Source organism: Glycine soja, chromosome 12 (genome assembly GCF_004193775.1).
Source record: "Glycine soja cultivar W05 chromosome 12, ASM419377v2, whole genome shotgun sequence".
Taxonomy (NCBI): domain Eukaryota; kingdom Viridiplantae; phylum Streptophyta; class Magnoliopsida; order Fabales; family Fabaceae; genus Glycine; species Glycine soja.
The window spans coordinates 12460239-12479993 of record NC_041013.1 but is presented as its reverse complement, the minus strand read 5'-3'; the positions used below and the strand labels follow the sequence as shown (position 1 = coordinate 12479993).

Here is a 19755-nt window from a genome sequence, read left to right as displayed (position 1 = left end):
TTACCAATTGGAGGCAGAGTGTTTTTGACGAAAACAAAAATAACCTTCCCTGCACTGAGCTTAATCCTTTTGTGGCCAACATAGACAAACTGGCCAACAGTCAAATCAGCAGGGACAAGGTATCTCATCATCACAACAAGAGAACTAATTGAGAATCCACTAATGTACAAAATTAGATCAATTATACACATTGATCAAAATTAAGTATAATGCACAAAAATAGCCTTCTCTGCACTTTAAAAAATATTACACAAAATGTAATACTAAAATTGATTCCTGTAGTTCTAAATCTTTTCTGACATAATTCAAATATATGCAAAACTACCATCTGTAAAATACATTGATATGAAAGTTATGGATGTTGGATTGCATGCATGTATTGTACCTGTGCATAAGAGCCTAGGGAGGAAAGAATAAAAGTATGCAATTTTTTTCCCTTACTCTTATTGACAAATATTGATCCTGGGTAGAGATTTTCATGGGCCTGTATAATGTATTTCTCAATGCCATGGACAATGACATCAAAGAACAGGTGCACAAATCCAAGAGAAGTTACAATGTACACAACATATTAGAGATAACCCCCAGGACCAACATGAGTGTGAAATATCAAAATTACCCAAAAATAGTTCATGCTCTGTGGAGAGAGCATGTTGGAAACAAAGTAACATATAGCTTGAAATTTCTTGAAGCAAAAATAGGGACATGAATGATTGGCATCGATACATAATTCAAACATGGACATAAGTAGCAACGTAATTGAGGTAAAAGTTAAAACACAAAGCTTTATCAAATGAAAAGTGTAGTTAAAGAAACCAAATTTTTAGACTTTTGTTGTTCATCCTCATTTGATATTTTAATGTCCAAATAAAAGAACAATGTAGCAAAATTATCAATTTACAATCAAAGTCAAAGTTAGAAACATCTCAAACAACTTCCGTACAAAATGCTTTCTAAGATTTCATATGTCTTTGATAAATTTTCTTAGAACAATATGAAGTTTAGTTTTAAACAGAGCAGGGGCAGCTACCACAAATGTTCACTTTGCAATTGTACTGTATAAAACAGGAACAAGCCATGTAAAGTTCATAAGCCACACAAACTACCCCCTGAAATCACATAAAGCAACACATAATCGAACCACAAACAACAATCTCACCACATCCTCATCCAATAAACCAAAACCCACTCTTCAACCACACGTAAATCAGAATAGACCTTAACATTCCACCAAACCAAATTAGAGAGAGGGTGGGGAAGAGATTAACCTCTGTTGTCCAAACTTCAGTGCCTTCGACCTCGGAGGCTCGAACCATCAGCGTCATCGATCTAGAACTCAAACCATGTTCGGCTATCTCTTTGTCTTTCTACCATAGTTGCATTGCGCCGTCACCGTTGGAGTGGATCTTAATGTCGTTGTTACAGTTCACAGAGCTAAAATCGTCCACCCGAACGACGATGGAGGGGAAATCCTCCATCGAGGAAGCCAAAGTTTCCGCAATGGGCTCCAATTCATCGTAGATGACCTGGTTCCACAGCGAAGAAGCAAGGATGCGAGTGGCACAACACGATTGATTTTTACGATTCAGATGAAGGTCCAAAACAAAATGTAGTAGATTAGGGTTCCAAAATTTGTGCGATCTTATCACAGGGAAGAAGAACTTGGTTCGTTTGCTTGTGTGCGTGTGTGGGAGAAAAGGATGAGCGTGTTTCAGACGTAGCTGCAACAACTTTTTAAATTTTTTAATATGTAATTGTTTTATGAGATTTTACCAATATTTGTAGGTACAAACTTTTAAAATTTTATCTATACTAATAGACTATAGGTGCAAGTTTTATAAGATTTTACCAAATCATAGGCAGGAAGTTATTTTAAGTTTTACCTACATCAAATAATAGTAGGTACAAATCTTTAAATTTTACTTATGACAAATGATTGTAGGTATAAGTATTTTTTGACTTTTACTTGCAATAATTTATGCCTAGGCAAAAGTCTCCATAGGCATATGGTCATTTTTGTCATAGTGTAATAAGAATTCAAAGTGAAAAACCGAAAAGATTGGCAAAATATTGAATGGATTAGTTAGGGGAAATTTAAAAGCAAAGGAAAGAGAATGGACAAACAGGTAGCCTTCATCCTTGAGCTCTCTAAGGAAAGCGCCGAAACTCTTTTCTCTGACGGATTTGAGTACGTTCTTCACCAACGACGCCATCTCGCTCATTTTCCTCCTCTTCTCTCCCACCATCTTCTCTTTTCAAGTATTGCTAAGGCAGGGTTTGGTGACACCCAATAGAATTGAAAATAAACCACACACAATTAGTATTTGAAGCTTGATAAGAAAATTCATTAAAATTTATTGTTTTTATTTCTTTTTATGTTTTTTATGCACCGAGAGTATTGATACTTCACCGTGTTACAATTGGCTTGCCAACAACAAGAAGTGTATGTGGCAAAATATGATTGGATATTATTACATCATTTTGTTTCATGAATTTGAATATAATATTTTCTTAAGACAAAACTTGGAAATCCACGGTGAGAACAAAAGAAATTAGGAGAGGTGAGGTGACCTCCGACAATTCTATTTCTACAAACTCAAACCCTTCAATCCCAACTGGTACCTTATTTCTATCAATTTCTTTTTCATCTTTCATTATTTTTCTCAATTTTCTATAAAATAATATATTTTAAAAATCATTTACAAGTAATTTTTTATAAAAAATAATTTTATTTATATAATAAGAGTAGTTTTACCTACGCCAAGTGATTGTAGGTATAACTTCTTTGAGATTTTACCTCTCCTCACCATTTGTATGTAGAAGTGTTTATAATTTTACTTACACTAATTTGTTGTAGGTATTTTTTTTAATTTTACCTACACCAAATGACTCTAGGTGTAAGGCCTTTAAGATTTTACATACACTCAATTAATTTCTTAATTTTTTTGATAATTAATGATATTTGTAATTTGTATATTATAATTTATAATATTAGGAATTTGAGATTTGAAAATAAGGCAACCTTATTTTCGTAACAAACTGGTTGTAATGGATGATAAACCCTCACTAGTGAAATAATGCCTTGTAATGATAATGTTCCTCTACAACTTTAATTTTCCCCTTATTGTTGGACTTGACATTGTGTGCAGGGTCAATGAGTGTGTTCGTATATATGCTTTGCTACAAGTTACATTCTTTATTCTGGAAGTTATTTCATAAATCATGTTGTGTCAACAATTCAGCTTAGCCTTGTGAATATTGAATAGATGCTTGTTTTGGTTGTATGGGTTCGTTTTCTGATGGACTATGACAATTTTGTGGGGCAAGGTATGCAATTTGGCCCATAATGACTTATTAAACTAGGTTGATTCAATGTCTAATGTAAAAATGTCAAGCTACAATAGTGGAGTGTGTATTCTATTATGAATGGGGCTAAATCCATGTTATCTATATATATATATATATATATACTAATTGTTTTCTTCATGGAACCCCCCAAATTTTAATTCAATGTATACTTGACTCAATCAATGAAAAAGTGAGTTAATTTGGTCCTTTAATTTTTTTTTGTTTAATTTGATCCTTTTAAAAGTTTAATTTAATTCCTTAATTAATGTATTTGGTTTAATTTGGTCTCTTTATTTTTATAAGGTTCAATATAGGTTTTTTCTTTTTTTAAAATAGGTTCAATTTAATCCTATTTGTGTAACACCCCATTTTTTGTAAAATAAATTAAAAATGATTTTATTTAAAAATAAATAGAGTTTTAAAAAAATAATGAGGTTTTTGTAATTAAATAAATAATGAGAAATAGTTTTATCAATTAAAATAATGGTTTTAAGGTAAATAAAATAAATATGTATTTTTAGAAAATAAAAGAATATTTTATTTATTCATTTGACAGAGAGTAAGATAAAGTTCATTTTTATAATAATAAAATAGAGTAAATAATAAGCTCAGAGTAACTAGTTATAAATAGAGACATATTAGGCTAATTTTCACATTTGTGATGTTTCTACGTGCTCACTTCCTCCCAAATTCATTCTCCATTCTTCCTTTCCAAAAATCCTCTCTTTTTTTTCATACACCCAAATATATTCCAGTAAAGCTATAATCCTGAACTTTTTAACTGTTGGATCGTCCCGAAATCTAGATACTACATTCATAACTCATTTTCACACATTCCCACCATTGGGATTTGAGCAATAATATCTATATAGAGATCAATGACCCTCGCACAAAGAGTGAAATTGAGGCTCCAATCTTTTCTCCTTCTCTCGAACGCTTGAAAATCCTAACAGAACAACCAGAGGAAAAACTTGAGAAATCTTAACGAACTGCTAGAGACGCTACTATCGCTGCCAAATTACACACGTGAGCCTGCTTAGAAATAAAGGATGAGTTTATCACAATTGGGGTTAGAATGAACATATGTAGGGATCCTTAGAGGATCAAATTAAGGTTTGTTTTGGGATGTTTATTGTATTGTAATTCATCCTTTACGATTATAATCATGAAATGATTATGTCTGACAGGCTAATTGATGCCCTGATGCGAATTGGTTGATAAAATTGAGTGCTCTTTGTGTTTTCGTGCTTTTGAACCTATGATTTTGATTCCTTTAGTTTTAATATGAATATGTGAAATTGTTTGAAGGGTATAATCGTATCAACATAACATATTAATATTATTACTGTGTAACATGTATATGATGCATGAGGCGTGATAATATGTTGTCTTGGGATTATGGAAGTGTGATGAACTATGTGTAAGTGACAAGTTAAGTATGTGTTAAATTGTGAGATCACACGTGTATTAAGATGTTGTGTGCATTGAGTTGTAAGCTATGAATTCTACAATCACACAACTATAAGGCCCTTTAAGAACGATGAGTTAATGTGCGACGAGTTTTATGATGGGCTCCACTGTGGAAACCTGACGAGTTAAAATGATTTTGAAAACAATTGAGTAGTTGCGTGTATTGCATAGTTCATAGGTAAAGTATGGGTTTGTGTCATGTATATATTAATATTGTGTGGTGTGTATATGATTCATGAGGTGTGACAGAGGATCAAAGCATGTAATTCCACATTTCCATGAAAATAAAATTGCTTTTATATGCACGAATCAAGGATCAAACCTTGACTACATGCTTAAGGAATAAGGGTATTTGTTAATCATGCTACACCATATTGATTTATTAGTGATTATTTATGAGTGAATGAAATAACTTTTAGTGATTAGTGAAATACTATATTTGATTAGGGTTGATTTATTGGACAGATACATTGGATTTTATGAGTCAAGGTAGATTTTGAATTTTCATTATATGAATATCACTTACTACCTTGGCCACCTCAACATTATTAGTCAAGCTCCACCACTGTACAAATCTTAACCAAAACACATGAATTTATAAGATTAATGAGCTTTTATTGGTTCTTATAATTTACATGTGATGTTGCATTTCTTTTTTTCATTTGACAACACATGAATTTATAAGATTAATGAGCTTTTGTTGGTTCTTATAATTTACATGTGATGTTGCGTTTCTTTTTTCATTTGACCTTTGAATCGAAATGCACAAATTTACATGTACAGTCATTTACCAATTTCTAAAACACATTAATTGTCATTTTTATTTATTTTTTCGTCATCACTAATTTTTTAGTTAACTTATGCTATTTATTATTTCTATATGTCATCTAAGCTTATTGTATGCCTACAACAATCTTTAAATATTAATGTAGGAATAATAAATCAAAGAAGTTACTAATAACAAAAAAATCAAAGAAGTTAAATAAAAATTTAATTTTGATCAAGAAATGACAAATGAAAATTAATGTGTTTTTGAAATTGCCAAGAGCTGATTGAAAATGTAAATTTATGCACTTCGATTCAAAGGTCAAGGTAAAAAAGAAATAGAACATTACATGTAAATTTCATGAAAAGAATAATTGAATTGTTTTAGTTAAGATGACGAGTTAGAAAGGAGGAAGTGAAATTTTCAAATAACTTTTTTATATAAAACTATTCAAGGATGATATAAAAACTATTTTTAAAATAGTTTTAGCTGAGTGTCATTAAAATAATTTTTTTATTGAAAAATAGTAGTAGATGTCAAGCTATAGGATAAAAAAAATTATGACTATGAGAAACTAAATGAGATGTTTTAAATTACAAGGATTAAAATGGAAAGTTATTCCAACTATAAAGACAAATGCTAATTAAATCTAAAAAGTAGCTTCATATCATTTTCACAAAAAAAGAGAATATAATTGTAAGACATTTTTTTAGCTCAATCTTATCAAGCATACTTTTTGCACTCTTTGACCACTTGTTCCCAAATTCTTTATGGGCTTTGATCAAAATCATGTCTTTCTCTTGGGTAAGGGTTAACATAAATTACTTTTAAAATAAATTTTTGGTTCAAAATTGATTCAAAAAAATCCAAATTAGATTTTAAGAAAGCATGAATTTATGATCACCCTTATCTTGGAGGAAGACGTAATTATGATCAAAGTCCATCAATAATTTGGAAACGAGTGGTAAGAAAGTGTAAAGAATATGCTTGATAGGATTGAGCTAAAGATAAACTTTAAAATTATATTTTTTTTTGTGAAAAATGATATTAAGAAACTTTTTAGGTTTAGTTATACTCTTTTTGGTCCTTATATTTGCAACAATTTCTGAAATTTCAAAATCTGAATTTTGTAAAATGGAAGGAAAAGTTGATGGAGTAAATGAGTTGTACTAGATCATGGCCTCAAATAGCTTGATCGGAACAATTATAAGGACTAAAAAAATTGTTGCAAAGTTGGAAATATAAATACAAGTGGTAATTAAACTAAAAAAGTAGCTTAACATTTTTATAAGAAAATATTCTAATATTTTTTAGCTCAATTTTATCAAGTAGACTCTTTCCACCCTTTGATCACTTGTTTTCAACATTCTTATCGGCTTTGATCAAAATTTTGTCTTCCTCTAGGGTAAGTGAGAGCATAAATTACTTTTGAAATTTATTTTTGGTTCAAAATTGATTTAAAAATCCAAATTATTTTTTAAAATTAAAATTATGATCACCCTTATCCTAGAGGAAGACATGATTATGATCAAAGCCCATATAGAAGTTGGAAACAAGTGGTATTAAAGTGAAAAAGGGTCTACTTGATGGGAATGAACTAAAGATAAGTCTTAGAATTTTTTTTTTGTGAAAAATAATATTACAAATTTAAGATTTAATTATTATGTCCTTATATTTGCAAAAATTTATGAAATTTCAAAATTTGAATGTTGTAATATGGAAGGAAAAGTTGATGGAGTAAATAAGTTGTTCTAGATCATGGCCTCCAACATCCTTATCTAAGCAACTATAAGGACTAAAATAAAAAATTGTTGGAAGTTGTAACTATAATTAGTATTAATGATAATTAAACTTAAAAATTAGTTTAATATCATTTTTCACAAAAAAATATTCTAATACTTTTCTTTAGCTCAATTCTATCAAATAGATTGTTTGACCACTTGTTTCCAACTTTCTTATGGGCTTTGATCAAAATTTTGTCTTCTTCTAGGGTAAGTATGAGCATAAATTACTTTTGAAATCATTTTTTGGTTCAAAAGTGATTTAAAAAATCCAAATTAGTTTTTTCTAAAAAAAATATGAAAATTATGATCACCCTTATTCTAGATGAAGGCATGGTTATGATCAAAGCCCATCAAGAAGTTGGAAATAAGTGGTAAGAAAATGAAAAGGGTATACTTGATGGGAATGAGCTAAAGATAAGCCTTATATTTATTTTGTAAAAGATAATATTACAAAACATTTTAGGTTTAATTACTATTTTTGTCCTTATATTTGCAAATGAAATTTCAAAATATGTATTTCGTAATATGGAAGGAAAATTTGATGGAATAAATGAGTTTGTACTTGATCATGACTTCTAACTACTTGATGAGAGCAACTATAAGAACTAAAATGAAAAATTATTGTAAGTTGCAACTATAAGCACAAATGATGATTAAACTTGAAAAGTATTTTAATATCATTTTTCACACACATATATATATATATATATTCTAAGACTTTTTTTTAGCTTAATCCTATTAAGTAGACTCTTTGCACTCTATGATAACTTATTTCCAACTTTCTTATGGGCTTTGATTAAAATCGTATCTTCCTCTAAGGTACAGGTTCAAATTATTTTTTAGAAAAATGTGAATTATGCTTACCCTAGAGAAAGACAGGATCTTATTTATAGCTGATCAAGAAGTTAAAAATAAGTAGTTAGAAAATGAAAAAAGGTCTACTTGATGCGATTAAGCTAAATATAAGTCTTAGATTTTCATTTCTTTTTGTGAAAATAATATTACAAAATTTTTTAGGCTTAATTATTATTTTTGTCCTTATTTTTGCAATTTGCAACAATTTATGAATTTTCAAAATTTGAATTTTGGAAGGAAAAGTTGATGGATAAATGAGTTGTCCTTTCGAAACTCATTTCCAAAAAATATAAAAGTCACTAAGTGCAAAACTCCAAGCCACACTTTACAAAAATTCTTTTACTCCCCTTAATTTAATTGATTGGTTTAGACTTTTGTTTTTCTCCTTAATCTGGTTTATTCTTTTCCCTTTTCATTTTTCTTTCATGATTATACCTTCATAAAAGGGTGAAATACTTTCAAAAAATTGTAAACATGTTATAAAAACTATTTTTAAAATAGTTTTACACTGTGTCATTAAAATATATTTTTTTTATCGAAGAATAAAAGTAGATGTCAAGTTAGAATATAAAAAAAATCTAATTTAAATAAAAATAGTATTTATTTATCAAACTATAAAAAGGTACACATATATCCGTCAAATAAAAGGTAGACATATATGTGACAAACAAAAATAAAATATTGATAAAAAAATTATGTCATAATTAATTCACAAAGAAATTGTCAAAAGTAAATAAATGTCTGACATAAAATTTCTAAAAAATTATTGCTGAGAAATCTTGTTTAGATAGATTAATTAATTACATGACTATGCATCTTATTTTGCACAAAAATACGTATCAGTTAAAATAAATTACAATTATATATGTAGGTTTAATTTGCCTTTGCTCTTTATAGTTACAATTTAATTATCCTTTAATTCATATAGATTTTTTATTAAAGAAAAAATTGTTGCAACTATAAGGACCAAAAGTTAATTAAACCTAAATAGTAGGTTTAAATCATTTTTTTACCTTTTCTTTAGTGTTCTCAATCCTATCAACCAAACTATGTGCAATCGCTGACCATTTGTTTCTAACTTTATGGTGGTTTGACCAAGAAATTGGAACCAAATGGTACGAGTTGCAAAAAAGTTGTTCAGTTGGATCCTCTAAAAAATAATCTTGAAATTATTTTGTTTGATGTGAAAAATGATATTAAGCTACATTGTAATTTTCTTTGCAAAATAAGATACATAAACAACTAATTAATCAATTCTATTTAAATAAGAATTTTTAGCAATAATTTATAGAAGATTTATGATAGACATTTGTTTCATTGACACTTGGATTGTTTTCTTGAGTTAATATGATATCATTTTTTTATCAACATTTTGTTCTTATAATTACACAAGAGGGCCTAGATATCTACCTCTAGAGCCTGATTCAGAAGCTGAAAAAGTTAACTTAAGGCATCAAGACATGGAAGAACGAAAAGGTACGGAAGAATGGATGCTTGATTATGCACTTCGACAGGTTGTTTCCAAATTAACCCCTGCTAGGAAAAGAAAAGTGGAGCTGCTGGTGGAAGCTTTTGTTTCCAAATTATATTTTGATGTTATTTATGTTCATCAAATGCTAAGATATCTCACAAACGTTTTATTATACTAGTCAAAGAAAATTTGTCCATATTTTATTTGGAAGAGTTCAAATTTTTTATTTTTTAAAGTATATTCTGAATAGTTTATTGGGAAAATAAAAAATAATGAAGCACTAAATGTGCCCAATAGCAAGAAGGCAGAAGCAGAAAGTTTGTGAGATATCTTAGCAAGCTTCCATGCTAGCTGTTGGGTGCCTAAAGACGTTAAAGGTGTGGATGTAATTTTTCCAAGACTTAATTATTAATCAGTTCCTTCATTCAATCTTATATAATTTGAGGTCTTATTTTCTAAATGAAATGATTTGAGTTCAATCATTCCTTATAATCAACCATGATAGAGGTCAAAAAATATGGGAAGAATTTAAAACATTTGTGGCAATTACTATGCCTCTCCGTATTTGGTCTATTTTACTACATAGGAATGAAATTATCTTCAAGAATTATACTATAAATTAATTGGAACAAAGTGTTGCAACTAATCAAAGTTGAAGCTGGATTTGGATCAAGTCAAAAGTTTCAGGTTCTTCATGTTTTGTCTGGTGATATTTAAACCAAATGAGCTTTTTTTTTATCTATGCCTAGGAGGTAAAAGAGTTTAGGAAATATATAAATGTAAATTATTGTCGACGTTCTATTTGAAAATGGCTGGGAGAACCTTTTATACTCCTTCCCAATAAGATTTTGACTAATAAAAGAAATAAACCAGAGCCAACAATGCCTCACTAATGCAAAGAATAAGCATAAGTTTGTCAATAATTTAAGAGCCAGATGCAGAACATCTGCAATGTCAAACTTGACACATTCGCAAGCAGGAAAAGCATAAAAGAAAAATAAAATGAGATTAAAAAAATATTAGAAACTAAGAAAAGCGTGCAGAGAGAACAACTCCAAGGCCAAACAAAACAAACCACACAAGTCCATAGAAGCTAGCAATTATACATTGTTAATTAGGGGAAATTAAATATAGTGCAGCATTGACCTTGTTCAACTAAGCTTCGGCTTTCTAATTTCTCTACTTTCTGAAAAAAGATACACATCCTTGCTATGTATCCATGCCTCTCATGATTGATGCACATGTTAATTAATACTATATAACCTAACAACTCTTAACTAAGCAAAAAACTGAATCAATATAGCAAGCAATAGAGCAATTTTAACTAACAAAAAAGTAGCTATACTTAAGCCAATCAATTTCCTTCCAGCTCAATGAGTTCCAATTTTGTTTCCATTAGTTAGTAAATTAAGAAACATCCAAAAAACATTAAAATATTCAACTAATTCACTACATGACCCAAATATTCTGATGCTTAGAACGGTAAAAACCAAACCTGTTGCTCAAACGCCAAGTAAAGCCTTCTCAACTACTCCTGTAGCTCTCTCCAGAACAGCACGGACCTACACGCACACCCGAGCAATCAGACAAGAAATTCAAAACCCAAAAACCATTATCAAATGAAATTAACCAGAAATATGCAAACACCATGAGTATACTAATTACAGTGGTGAACACCATGAGTATAACCAAAGTAATTGAAAAATAGCAAAGGAATCTGAGATTGAGATTGTGTCCTCAGAATGTCTTCGTTTGAGAGAGGGAGAAAGATAATCGAAGAGTAAAAAGGAGATTCATGTTAGGTTTGGGGAATTGTTTAACGAAGGGATAGATTGATGACAATATAGGGTGCGAACGGATTCAAGTTGGGACCAAACACGCAAAGGTTTCGAGTGACAAAGATGGAGTTCATCTGCTTTGGTGTCGTCAGACCCACCGCCATCGGTGCCATAGTCGATCTTCTGGCACTTCCTCTCATTGAAAATCTTGGTCTTCTTGCGCTTCCTCAAATCTTCGAGGACACCGAATCACTCTCTTATTTCACCTCTGTTTTCAAACTCCGAAACATTAAAACCCCCAAATGGCCAAACCCTCAACACAAATGGTAGCTTTTCCTTTCAGCAATAACTATCGGTTCGATACAGAACAATGAACAACGTGCAAAGAAGTATACATTAGAAGTAATCAAATGGAAGAAAAGCAGGAGAACATACCTTCAAGTAACACTCACAAAAGGAAAAGCTTAAGTGCCCTTGGTATGACTTTGTCTGTGCTGTTTGGTTTGCTAGAAACTTTCTCTGTGACTTTGTAAAGAAGTGTCGTTGATAACAATGTTCAAAATTTGAGTTCTTCTTGTCTGTGCTGTTTGGGGATTTTTGTTTCGAAGAAACCGCGAAAACGGAGGAGAGGGTGCGCGGGGTAAGAAGTAAATAGTTCTTCCTCAGCTAGCTAGGGTATACCAAAAGTGAAAATGATATACAAAGGCGATCTTCCATAAAAAACGTCGTTGTCTTACTTCCTCATAATTACAAGTTTGTCACCGAAAGACATTCTAAGATGGTCGTCTATAACCACCTTAGAATGTACGACGTTAAAGACAAAAGTTTTCTCCTTTATTACAAAATTGCCACCACTCCGTACTCTAAAACGGTTTTTAACAACCTTCTTAAAAAAGCACTTTTGTAGTAGTGCAATACCATTCATACCAACAATTATAATATGATGTTTCTAGCTTGATGTTTAAAAAAGTTTAAATATATTTTAAATATTTTTTTTTTCTGCACGTCCTAACGGATACACATAAATTTATAAGTTCAATTAATTAGCTTCTATTGGTTTCTATAATTTACATGATGTTGCGTTTCTTTTTCAGTCTTACCCTTGAACTGAAGTACGTGAATTTACATGTTCAGTTAAATTATTACTATTGTATATTTGATATCTAAACTTTGATAATTTCTTATATGTGTGCACACATCTATGAATATTCTATTTCTTTTATAACATCAATAATTTTCAAGTTAAACCAATTATTAGTGTCATATCAAATTTGGTGTTCTAGATGTATTAAAATAATGGTTAAAATATATTTTTTTACTCATTAAATTGAAAATATTCATATTTGATCCCTGCAAATTTTTAATAAGTTTTTTTCTTCTGTAAAATTGAAATGTATTAAATTTTAGTCTAAAGGTAGATTAAGATAAATTTAAACCTATATAAAAATTTTTGGGGAATTGAAAATCACTACAAATTACAAGATTTTTTTTTAATAAAAATGCAATTTGTGGCATTTTTTCTAAAAATTGTGATGATTTTATTTAATTTGTTGCGATTTTTCTATAATTTGTATCCAAACTTAATTTCTAGTCAAAATTTAAAACACTTTTTTAAAATGACAAAAAACGTGTTAAAAATTTTAGAAGAATAAAATCCAAACATTTTTTATTTTATAAGGACATATTAATTGTAGCCTAAAATAATTCACAATCGTTTACTATAGTCATTTTTATAAAAGAGGAATGCCTCGAGTTTAATAAATATCATGGAGTTATTCTCTATCAATGAAAACATCATGAGATTTTACTCAGTAACAAAAAAAAAGTGTATTACTAACATTATTAATTGTAAATAAAAATACTAAGATAATTATTTTCAAGTTTATAATTAAATGTAAATTTTATTCGTATGTAGCATAATTCCATTATACATTCGACACTAGTTCGCCCTTGAATTAAGCAAAGCCAATTAAATTGATCGCATCTCTCGTATCTTTTCATTAGTTTAGTGATAGCAGTAAAACAAAACATGATGGTCCAATTTTTATTTATTTATTTATCCTCCGTATAACTTCGAGTACACACACATTTTTGTCTATTAATCATGTCTATGCATTCCATATATCATTTTTTTTTATTTTTATCACCCAAAATAAAATTTAGTCACTTATCAAAGACCTTAAACATATTTAAGCTTAATTTTAATTTATTTTATTTTTGTGCAAAATGATATGCATAGACATGTAATTTAATTAATTCTATTTGAACAGGACATTTTAGCAATAAAAGCAATTTTTTTATACTTAATTGCTTTTTAAGTGAGTTAATTATAAATGTTTTATTAATTTGGGTCACGATTTTTTTAAATTTTTTTTTATTGAGTTAAGAAATTTGTCTTGTTAGATTAGATTTACCTACACAAAAAATATTTTTTTTCTCTAAAATGTTAAAAAAATATTATACCTAACCTGACTTGATTCATATTCATATTATAAAAATCTCTAAGAGGAATTCAAATTAAATTTTTAATTATGTTTTTAGTCCTTCAATTAAAATTTCAATTTTTTGTCTTTTAAATTAAAACAATCATTTTTCAGTCTTTTAAAGTTAAAATTTGTCCCTTTTAGTCCCTCTATCAAAATTTGAGGGACTAAAATTTTGTTTAAGGAAGGAGACTAAAAAACAAATTTTTCTTTAAGTACTAAAAAAATAAAATCACTTAATTTGAGAGACTAAAAACATAATTAAGCTTCACATTAATGGAAGTGAAACAAAGAACTTTGATTTTTAAACTTCATATAAATGTTTAATTTTGCATTATCTTATTTTTAAAAGTAATTTTTTTTATATCAATTGTGAAAATTAGAGTTGGATAAGTGGGTAAGTTTATCTAGTTGTTTAAACCCACACCTACAAAACTCGCAACCAGCATAATCCATCTTATGAAGCCTGCCATTTAAATGAGTTCTATTTTAGTAAGTCTGCAATCACATCGTTTAGCCCATAGAGCTAAACCGGTCGGCCCGCGTTTTCATTTTAAAAAAATTATATGAAATGTAACCCATTTTTCAAACTCTTTTAAAAACAATTGTCTGAAACGTCAAATTAAAAAATGAGTACAAATCAAATTAAAAATCCTTTGGGTATATCATTTTATCATCCAATTAATCAATGTATGTCTGAGAATGATTTCTTATGGGTTCTGGTTTGGTGTTGGCTATTTTAAAACTATCTAATTTCAAGTAGAATAACTACAATTATTTTATTTTATTAGCCTAGTATCAATTTATTTTACTTTTACTAAACTACAAAAATAATATTTTTTAATTAAGACATAAGAAGTCTTTGCTCTGTGGGTTAAATGAGTCTCGTTAAAAATCTCACAATTTTAAAGGGTTAAAAAATTTGAAGCCTATGTGTCGTGCGAGCCACAAATTATGCGGATGGCCGAGTTCAAATCCAAATGTAGTGAAAATTATGTTTTCAATGATTAAACGTTACTAAAATTATTTATTTTAAACCATAAATAAACATTAAATCTATGAGATGATTTTTTTTATTGTTATAAAATGATCAAGTTGCCATCTTGCAAAAAGATAAAAAAAAAAGAGTAAATAGACATTTTGGTCCATGACTTTTGACCCCTTTTGTAAATTAGTCCCTATTTTTTTGAAATCTAAAAAATAGTCTCTATGTTTGCATAAGTTATACAAAATAGTCATTGCCATTAAATTTAAAAGTAACGCCATTATTGAGGTGCATTGTTGGCAATTTTAGTGTCACATATACTATCCAACGTGACAAATTGTCCCAGATTGTGACACGTAGACTGGACTTTGATATAAAATTTAAAAAATTGTCAAATATTTTATTCTTCACTTGCTTCTTCTTCCTCAAATTAGGATTTCTAAAGGCGGTCCTTCAGTGATAACTGAATGCCATCAGTTTCATTCTTTTTAGGAACTAATATGATGTCACTTTGAGAACCAATTTAATGCCATAACATTGAAAGCATAGTATGATGCATTCATAAAGGGAGGGTTAACATATTAATGCCTAATTTTTTAGAGGAGGGTTTGAGAGGAGGGAGAGGGACAAAGGAGGGTTTTTCGATTCGCAGTCTTGCGCAGATGAATTTGATAGTTGGGTTTTGAATAAGAGCTTTGTGTCATTGGAGGGGTGGAGATTCAGCTCCAACGACGGCGGAGAGAGGAGGGTTGTTGGATTCGGCTCCAGCGGCGACATGGATTCCGACAATTGGAACAATAAGAAAAAGAGTAAGTCCAACATTGGTAGCAGCGAGAGTGTTGGTGTTGGTGGGAGGCCGAAGCTTGTGTTGCAACCTCGGACATTGTCGGTGAGCAATGAAGGGGATAGATAATATGGGGAAGCCTAAAGGGGTTAATCCGTTCGGAGAGGCGAGGCCGAGGGATGTTGAATTTTCGTAGAGTACCATATGCTGAATTTTGTTTTCTCCCTCATCATCCTTTGAAAGAAGGTGTGGTTTGTCATTTATTGGTTTGGTTTTGTGGATGTTGTAGTGTCAGCGGTGAGATTGATGTGGATTGAGCTTGGCGGTGCTTTTGCTGACCTTCTCAACGAGAAAGGGAAAGGTTCTGGTGAAAACGAGATGGGATATGTTCAAAGAACGCTTGGCTTTCCCACTTTCTCCTATTTGACCAGACTTTGTAAAGTCCAGAGTATAATCACTCCTAATTAGGCTGAAAATTTGAAGCATTTTAACTTTTAAACTCCCTATCATGTTGGTCAGAATTCATGAACAAATTTATTGATTCTGTTATTGTTTCACACTACATTGAACTTAATTTTTGAATGGTTTTTATCCTAACTTATCATAATTTTTTAATTCAGTTCAAAGACTTGCCACATGGGTTTGCTTACATGGACAAAGACTTACCACATAAACATATGACTAACAGTGGAAATTGGATTTTAACGGTGGAGACTTATTTGCATAACGGATGTAAAGATAGAGACTATTTTTTACATTTCAAAAAGATAGGGACTAGTTTTCAAAAGGGGCCAAAAGTTAGGGACCAAAATGCCTATTCACTAAAAAAAATATTTTCATTTTTACCTGCACCATTATACTTGTCCTTCCCAAAACCCAAAAAATGAGAGAAAATAAAATAAAACATGTTTTTTAGTTTTTATATTTTTGACATATCTACTTATTTAGCTTTTATATTTTATTTTTTGTTTTTTAATATTTTTATCTCTTTTTTTTTATTTTTATCCTAAGTAGAGTATCTAAATATCACTATTACAAAAATGGTTTTTTATGACGCACCTTCTAAGACGGTTTTTAAAAACCGTCTTAGAAAGACACATGGTGACATTTTTGTAAATAAATATAACATCTTTATGACGTTTTTGTGAAAACCATCTTAGAAAGCTCTCATTCTAAGACGGTTTTTACGAAACTGTCTTAGAATATTTTCCACTTAAATAAAAAGAAACGCGGCTATTCGACTTCCCTTCTCACTCTGACAAATTCCCGACTTGGGTCATTCTCCTCCTCCAAGGCCTCATCGGCTATGGCGTCCAGTGGCTCGTCATCAGCCACAGAATCCAACCCCTCCCATACTAGCAGATGTGCGTATTCCTCTGCATGGGTGGCAACAACCGTTCTAGTCACATGCATCAACAACTTCCGCTGCAACAGAGGCCCCGCTTTCGGCATTCTCAAAGGCTTTTTCGGTTTGAGCATCGCCATATTCACCGACCTCTATTATGTTCTCTTCGCCGACGACCCTGCTTCCTTTCTCTTCATGCTTGCCTTTATCCCTTTCTCCATTTTCCTCTTTGGAATGTTTTTCCTCCGTGAGATTCCTCCCGCCGCCACCAATGACGAGGAAGAGTCTACTTATGTCACAATTTTCAACGCGGTTGTTGTCATCGTCACCATTTACCTTTTGGTTTTCGGGTTTATGCCGAACCCTAGCGCTTTGGTGTCTCAAGTATTCACTGTGGTTTTGCTACTTCTGTTGGTGGCGCCGTTGGGAATCCTGGTCCACTCTTACTTGAAGGCACGCATGCATCTTGAAGGATGCGTTTAAGTGGTTTGTTCTCTTCACTCTCTGTAGTTTTCCCTTTTTTTTAAAAAAAAAATCTCAGATGCCTAAGTACTACTGATTGTGCATCTGTCTTGTAGTAATGGAATTATACATTTAATTGGTATATGATATTCTGAATGTTTATACATCATTATTTAAATCCTTTTTCCTTGTTCCTCTTTTCTATTTCTATGTTGATTTGAGAGGCTTTATTTCATATGATTTCTAGATCTGAGTTTGCTCGTCTAAACATTCAAGGGTTTTACACCATCGTATTGGAGAAAGAGGATGTGTTAATATCTGTAGCATCTATCAGGTAAAATTTAAAATGATATTTTCCTCACGAAATTTATGGTAGAAATTGATGTTTTTAAAATCCTTGTTTCTGACCTTTATGTAAATGGTTGGATTTTACTTTTTTAATATGTAAAGATACTATGTATGTTTTATTGCATTGTTCTCAAGCCTTTCACTTCTTGACAGGGTGCATGGAACTATAGTAGGAGAGATGCCTCTAATTGCAACTTGCAGTCAGTATTGTCACCAAGGAATATGTCGACTCCTTGTGAGTGCTATTGAGCAGGTATAATGTAGCTGCATTTTCATGTGATTGTCCAAAAAATTGTAGTCAAATAAATGAATCAGAAATATAGGGCAATTTGCTCATGTTCAATTACTATTCCCTTGTCCATCAAATTAATTATTCTTCAAAAGTTGATTTAGACATGCACTTAGTGACTTTTTTCCTATAATCTAGTTACGAGTTTAAATGTTTCCACACTTGCTTCATTTTGGCCTTGTGTATTTCTAAATTTATCTGTCATTAGAAGATGTTAATATCTTTAAAGGTGGAAAAGCTTGTGATGTCAGCCATTCCAGATTTGGTTAAGACGTGGACAAAGGGCTTTGGATTTATACCTGTTGATGACATCGAAAGGCAAATATTGAATAAAACTACCCTGATGGTTTTTCCTGGGACAATGTTACTTGTGAAATCCTTACATTGGAAAGGGATAATTGAAGGTATTTTTGTTTGGTGTATTTTTTTAACGTACTAATATTGTTAAATACTTACTAAAATTAATTTTCTTGTCAGCTCAAATAGGACTGTGTGATCAATCAACTCTAGCAACAAATGAATCAATCAAAGCAGTCATCTATTATGAAGGAATGACCATTTCTGAATCAATGGCACAAGATGTTGGAAACATAACTACCAACAAAGGTGAAGCAAAGTCAGAACATGAATCTATGGATGGAAAAAATCAATCAAACTATGAAGGTAAAATTTTAGACTGATAAAATATGGGATAAAAAATTGATAATAGATGTTTTCTTTTTGCTTCACTTTTAGTACATTTTTGTGAGTTTTTCTTTCTTTCTCTTTTTGGAGGGGTGTGGGGTGGCTCAATTGAATAAGATGAATAAGTAATACTTGCTACCATTTCAGTAAGTTGTATTCATTCTGTAAAGACAATGTATGTTTAAACTTGTCTTTTTATTTATTGTGCAAATTTTGAAACTAGCTTTTACAATAATAGCTGATCACGAGATGAAATGTCTTTTGTTATTGATTCGTGGCACACATAGTATCAAGGATACTATAACAACTGTTACAGGAAATATGGTACCATTTCATCACACTGTTGTTAATCAGGGGGGTTTCAGTGATTTGGTTTTAGGTTGTGCACATTGTGGAATGGTTGCTGCTGTTCGATGGATTGCAAAGCTCGCAACTCCTTGTCTCCTTGAAGCACTTGGTCACTACTGACTATAAAGTTAAGGTAAAGATGTTTCTTTTTATAATATCCCCTGCTCCTTGTCTCCTTGTCCCCTTGCATTGTGTATTGGAAAATGTTGTTGTGGTCTTGATTTATTGACCAATATTGATGATATTTGTGCAAGATTCACTGGGGGAGAATGTAATTTAAGTAATTAGGACTTGGAGTCTCAATCAGGAAGAGAACTCATATGACTAAAGCTAAAAATGTCAGCTTGGAAAATCTCTTGTAGTGTTCCACTCTGGGGATTTGTTGTAGCTTTCATACTATTTAGGGTTAAAGGTATGTTTTCCCTTTAGCTTCCACTTGAAGTCCTATTTTTCTATTAGATTATCTATATCTTTTTGCACATTATCCAAACTTACAACTAGTTTCTTTGGTCTATAATAGGATCAAATCTCTATTTCTGGATAGGTTTTATTCCT

At 30.8% G+C, this 19755-nt stretch overlaps 1 protein-coding gene across 1 annotated transcript; it reads left to right on the top strand.

Moving 5' to 3' along the window:
* The first annotated feature begins 17030 nt into the window (after positions 1 to 17030).
* On the top strand, positions 17031 to 19320 carry LOC114378738. Its single transcript, XM_028337367.1, has 5 exons — positions 17031 to 17479; positions 17779 to 17865; positions 18033 to 18132; positions 18398 to 18486; positions 19140 to 19320. The coding sequence occupies exons 1-5, from the start codon at positions 17031 to 17033 to the stop codon at positions 19318 to 19320; spliced, it is 906 nt and encodes a 301-aa protein (XP_028193168.1).
* Positions 19321 to 19755: the final 435 nt, after the last annotated feature.

Excerpts from the sequence above, each read along its gene's own strand:
- LOC114378738 (XM_028337367.1), top strand. The coding sequence starts at position 17,031 with ATGGCGTCCAGTGGCTCGTCATCAGCCACAGAATCCAACCCCTCCCAT. Across the intron at positions 17,866-18,032 it reads ATATCTGTAGCATCTATCAG|GGTGCATGGAACTATAGTAG; the intron begins GTAAAATTTAAA and ends ACTTCTTGACAG. Across the intron at positions 18,133-18,397 it reads TTGTGAGTGCTATTGAGCAG|GTGGAAAAGCTTGTGATGTC; the intron begins GTATAATGTAGC and ends ATATCTTTAAAG.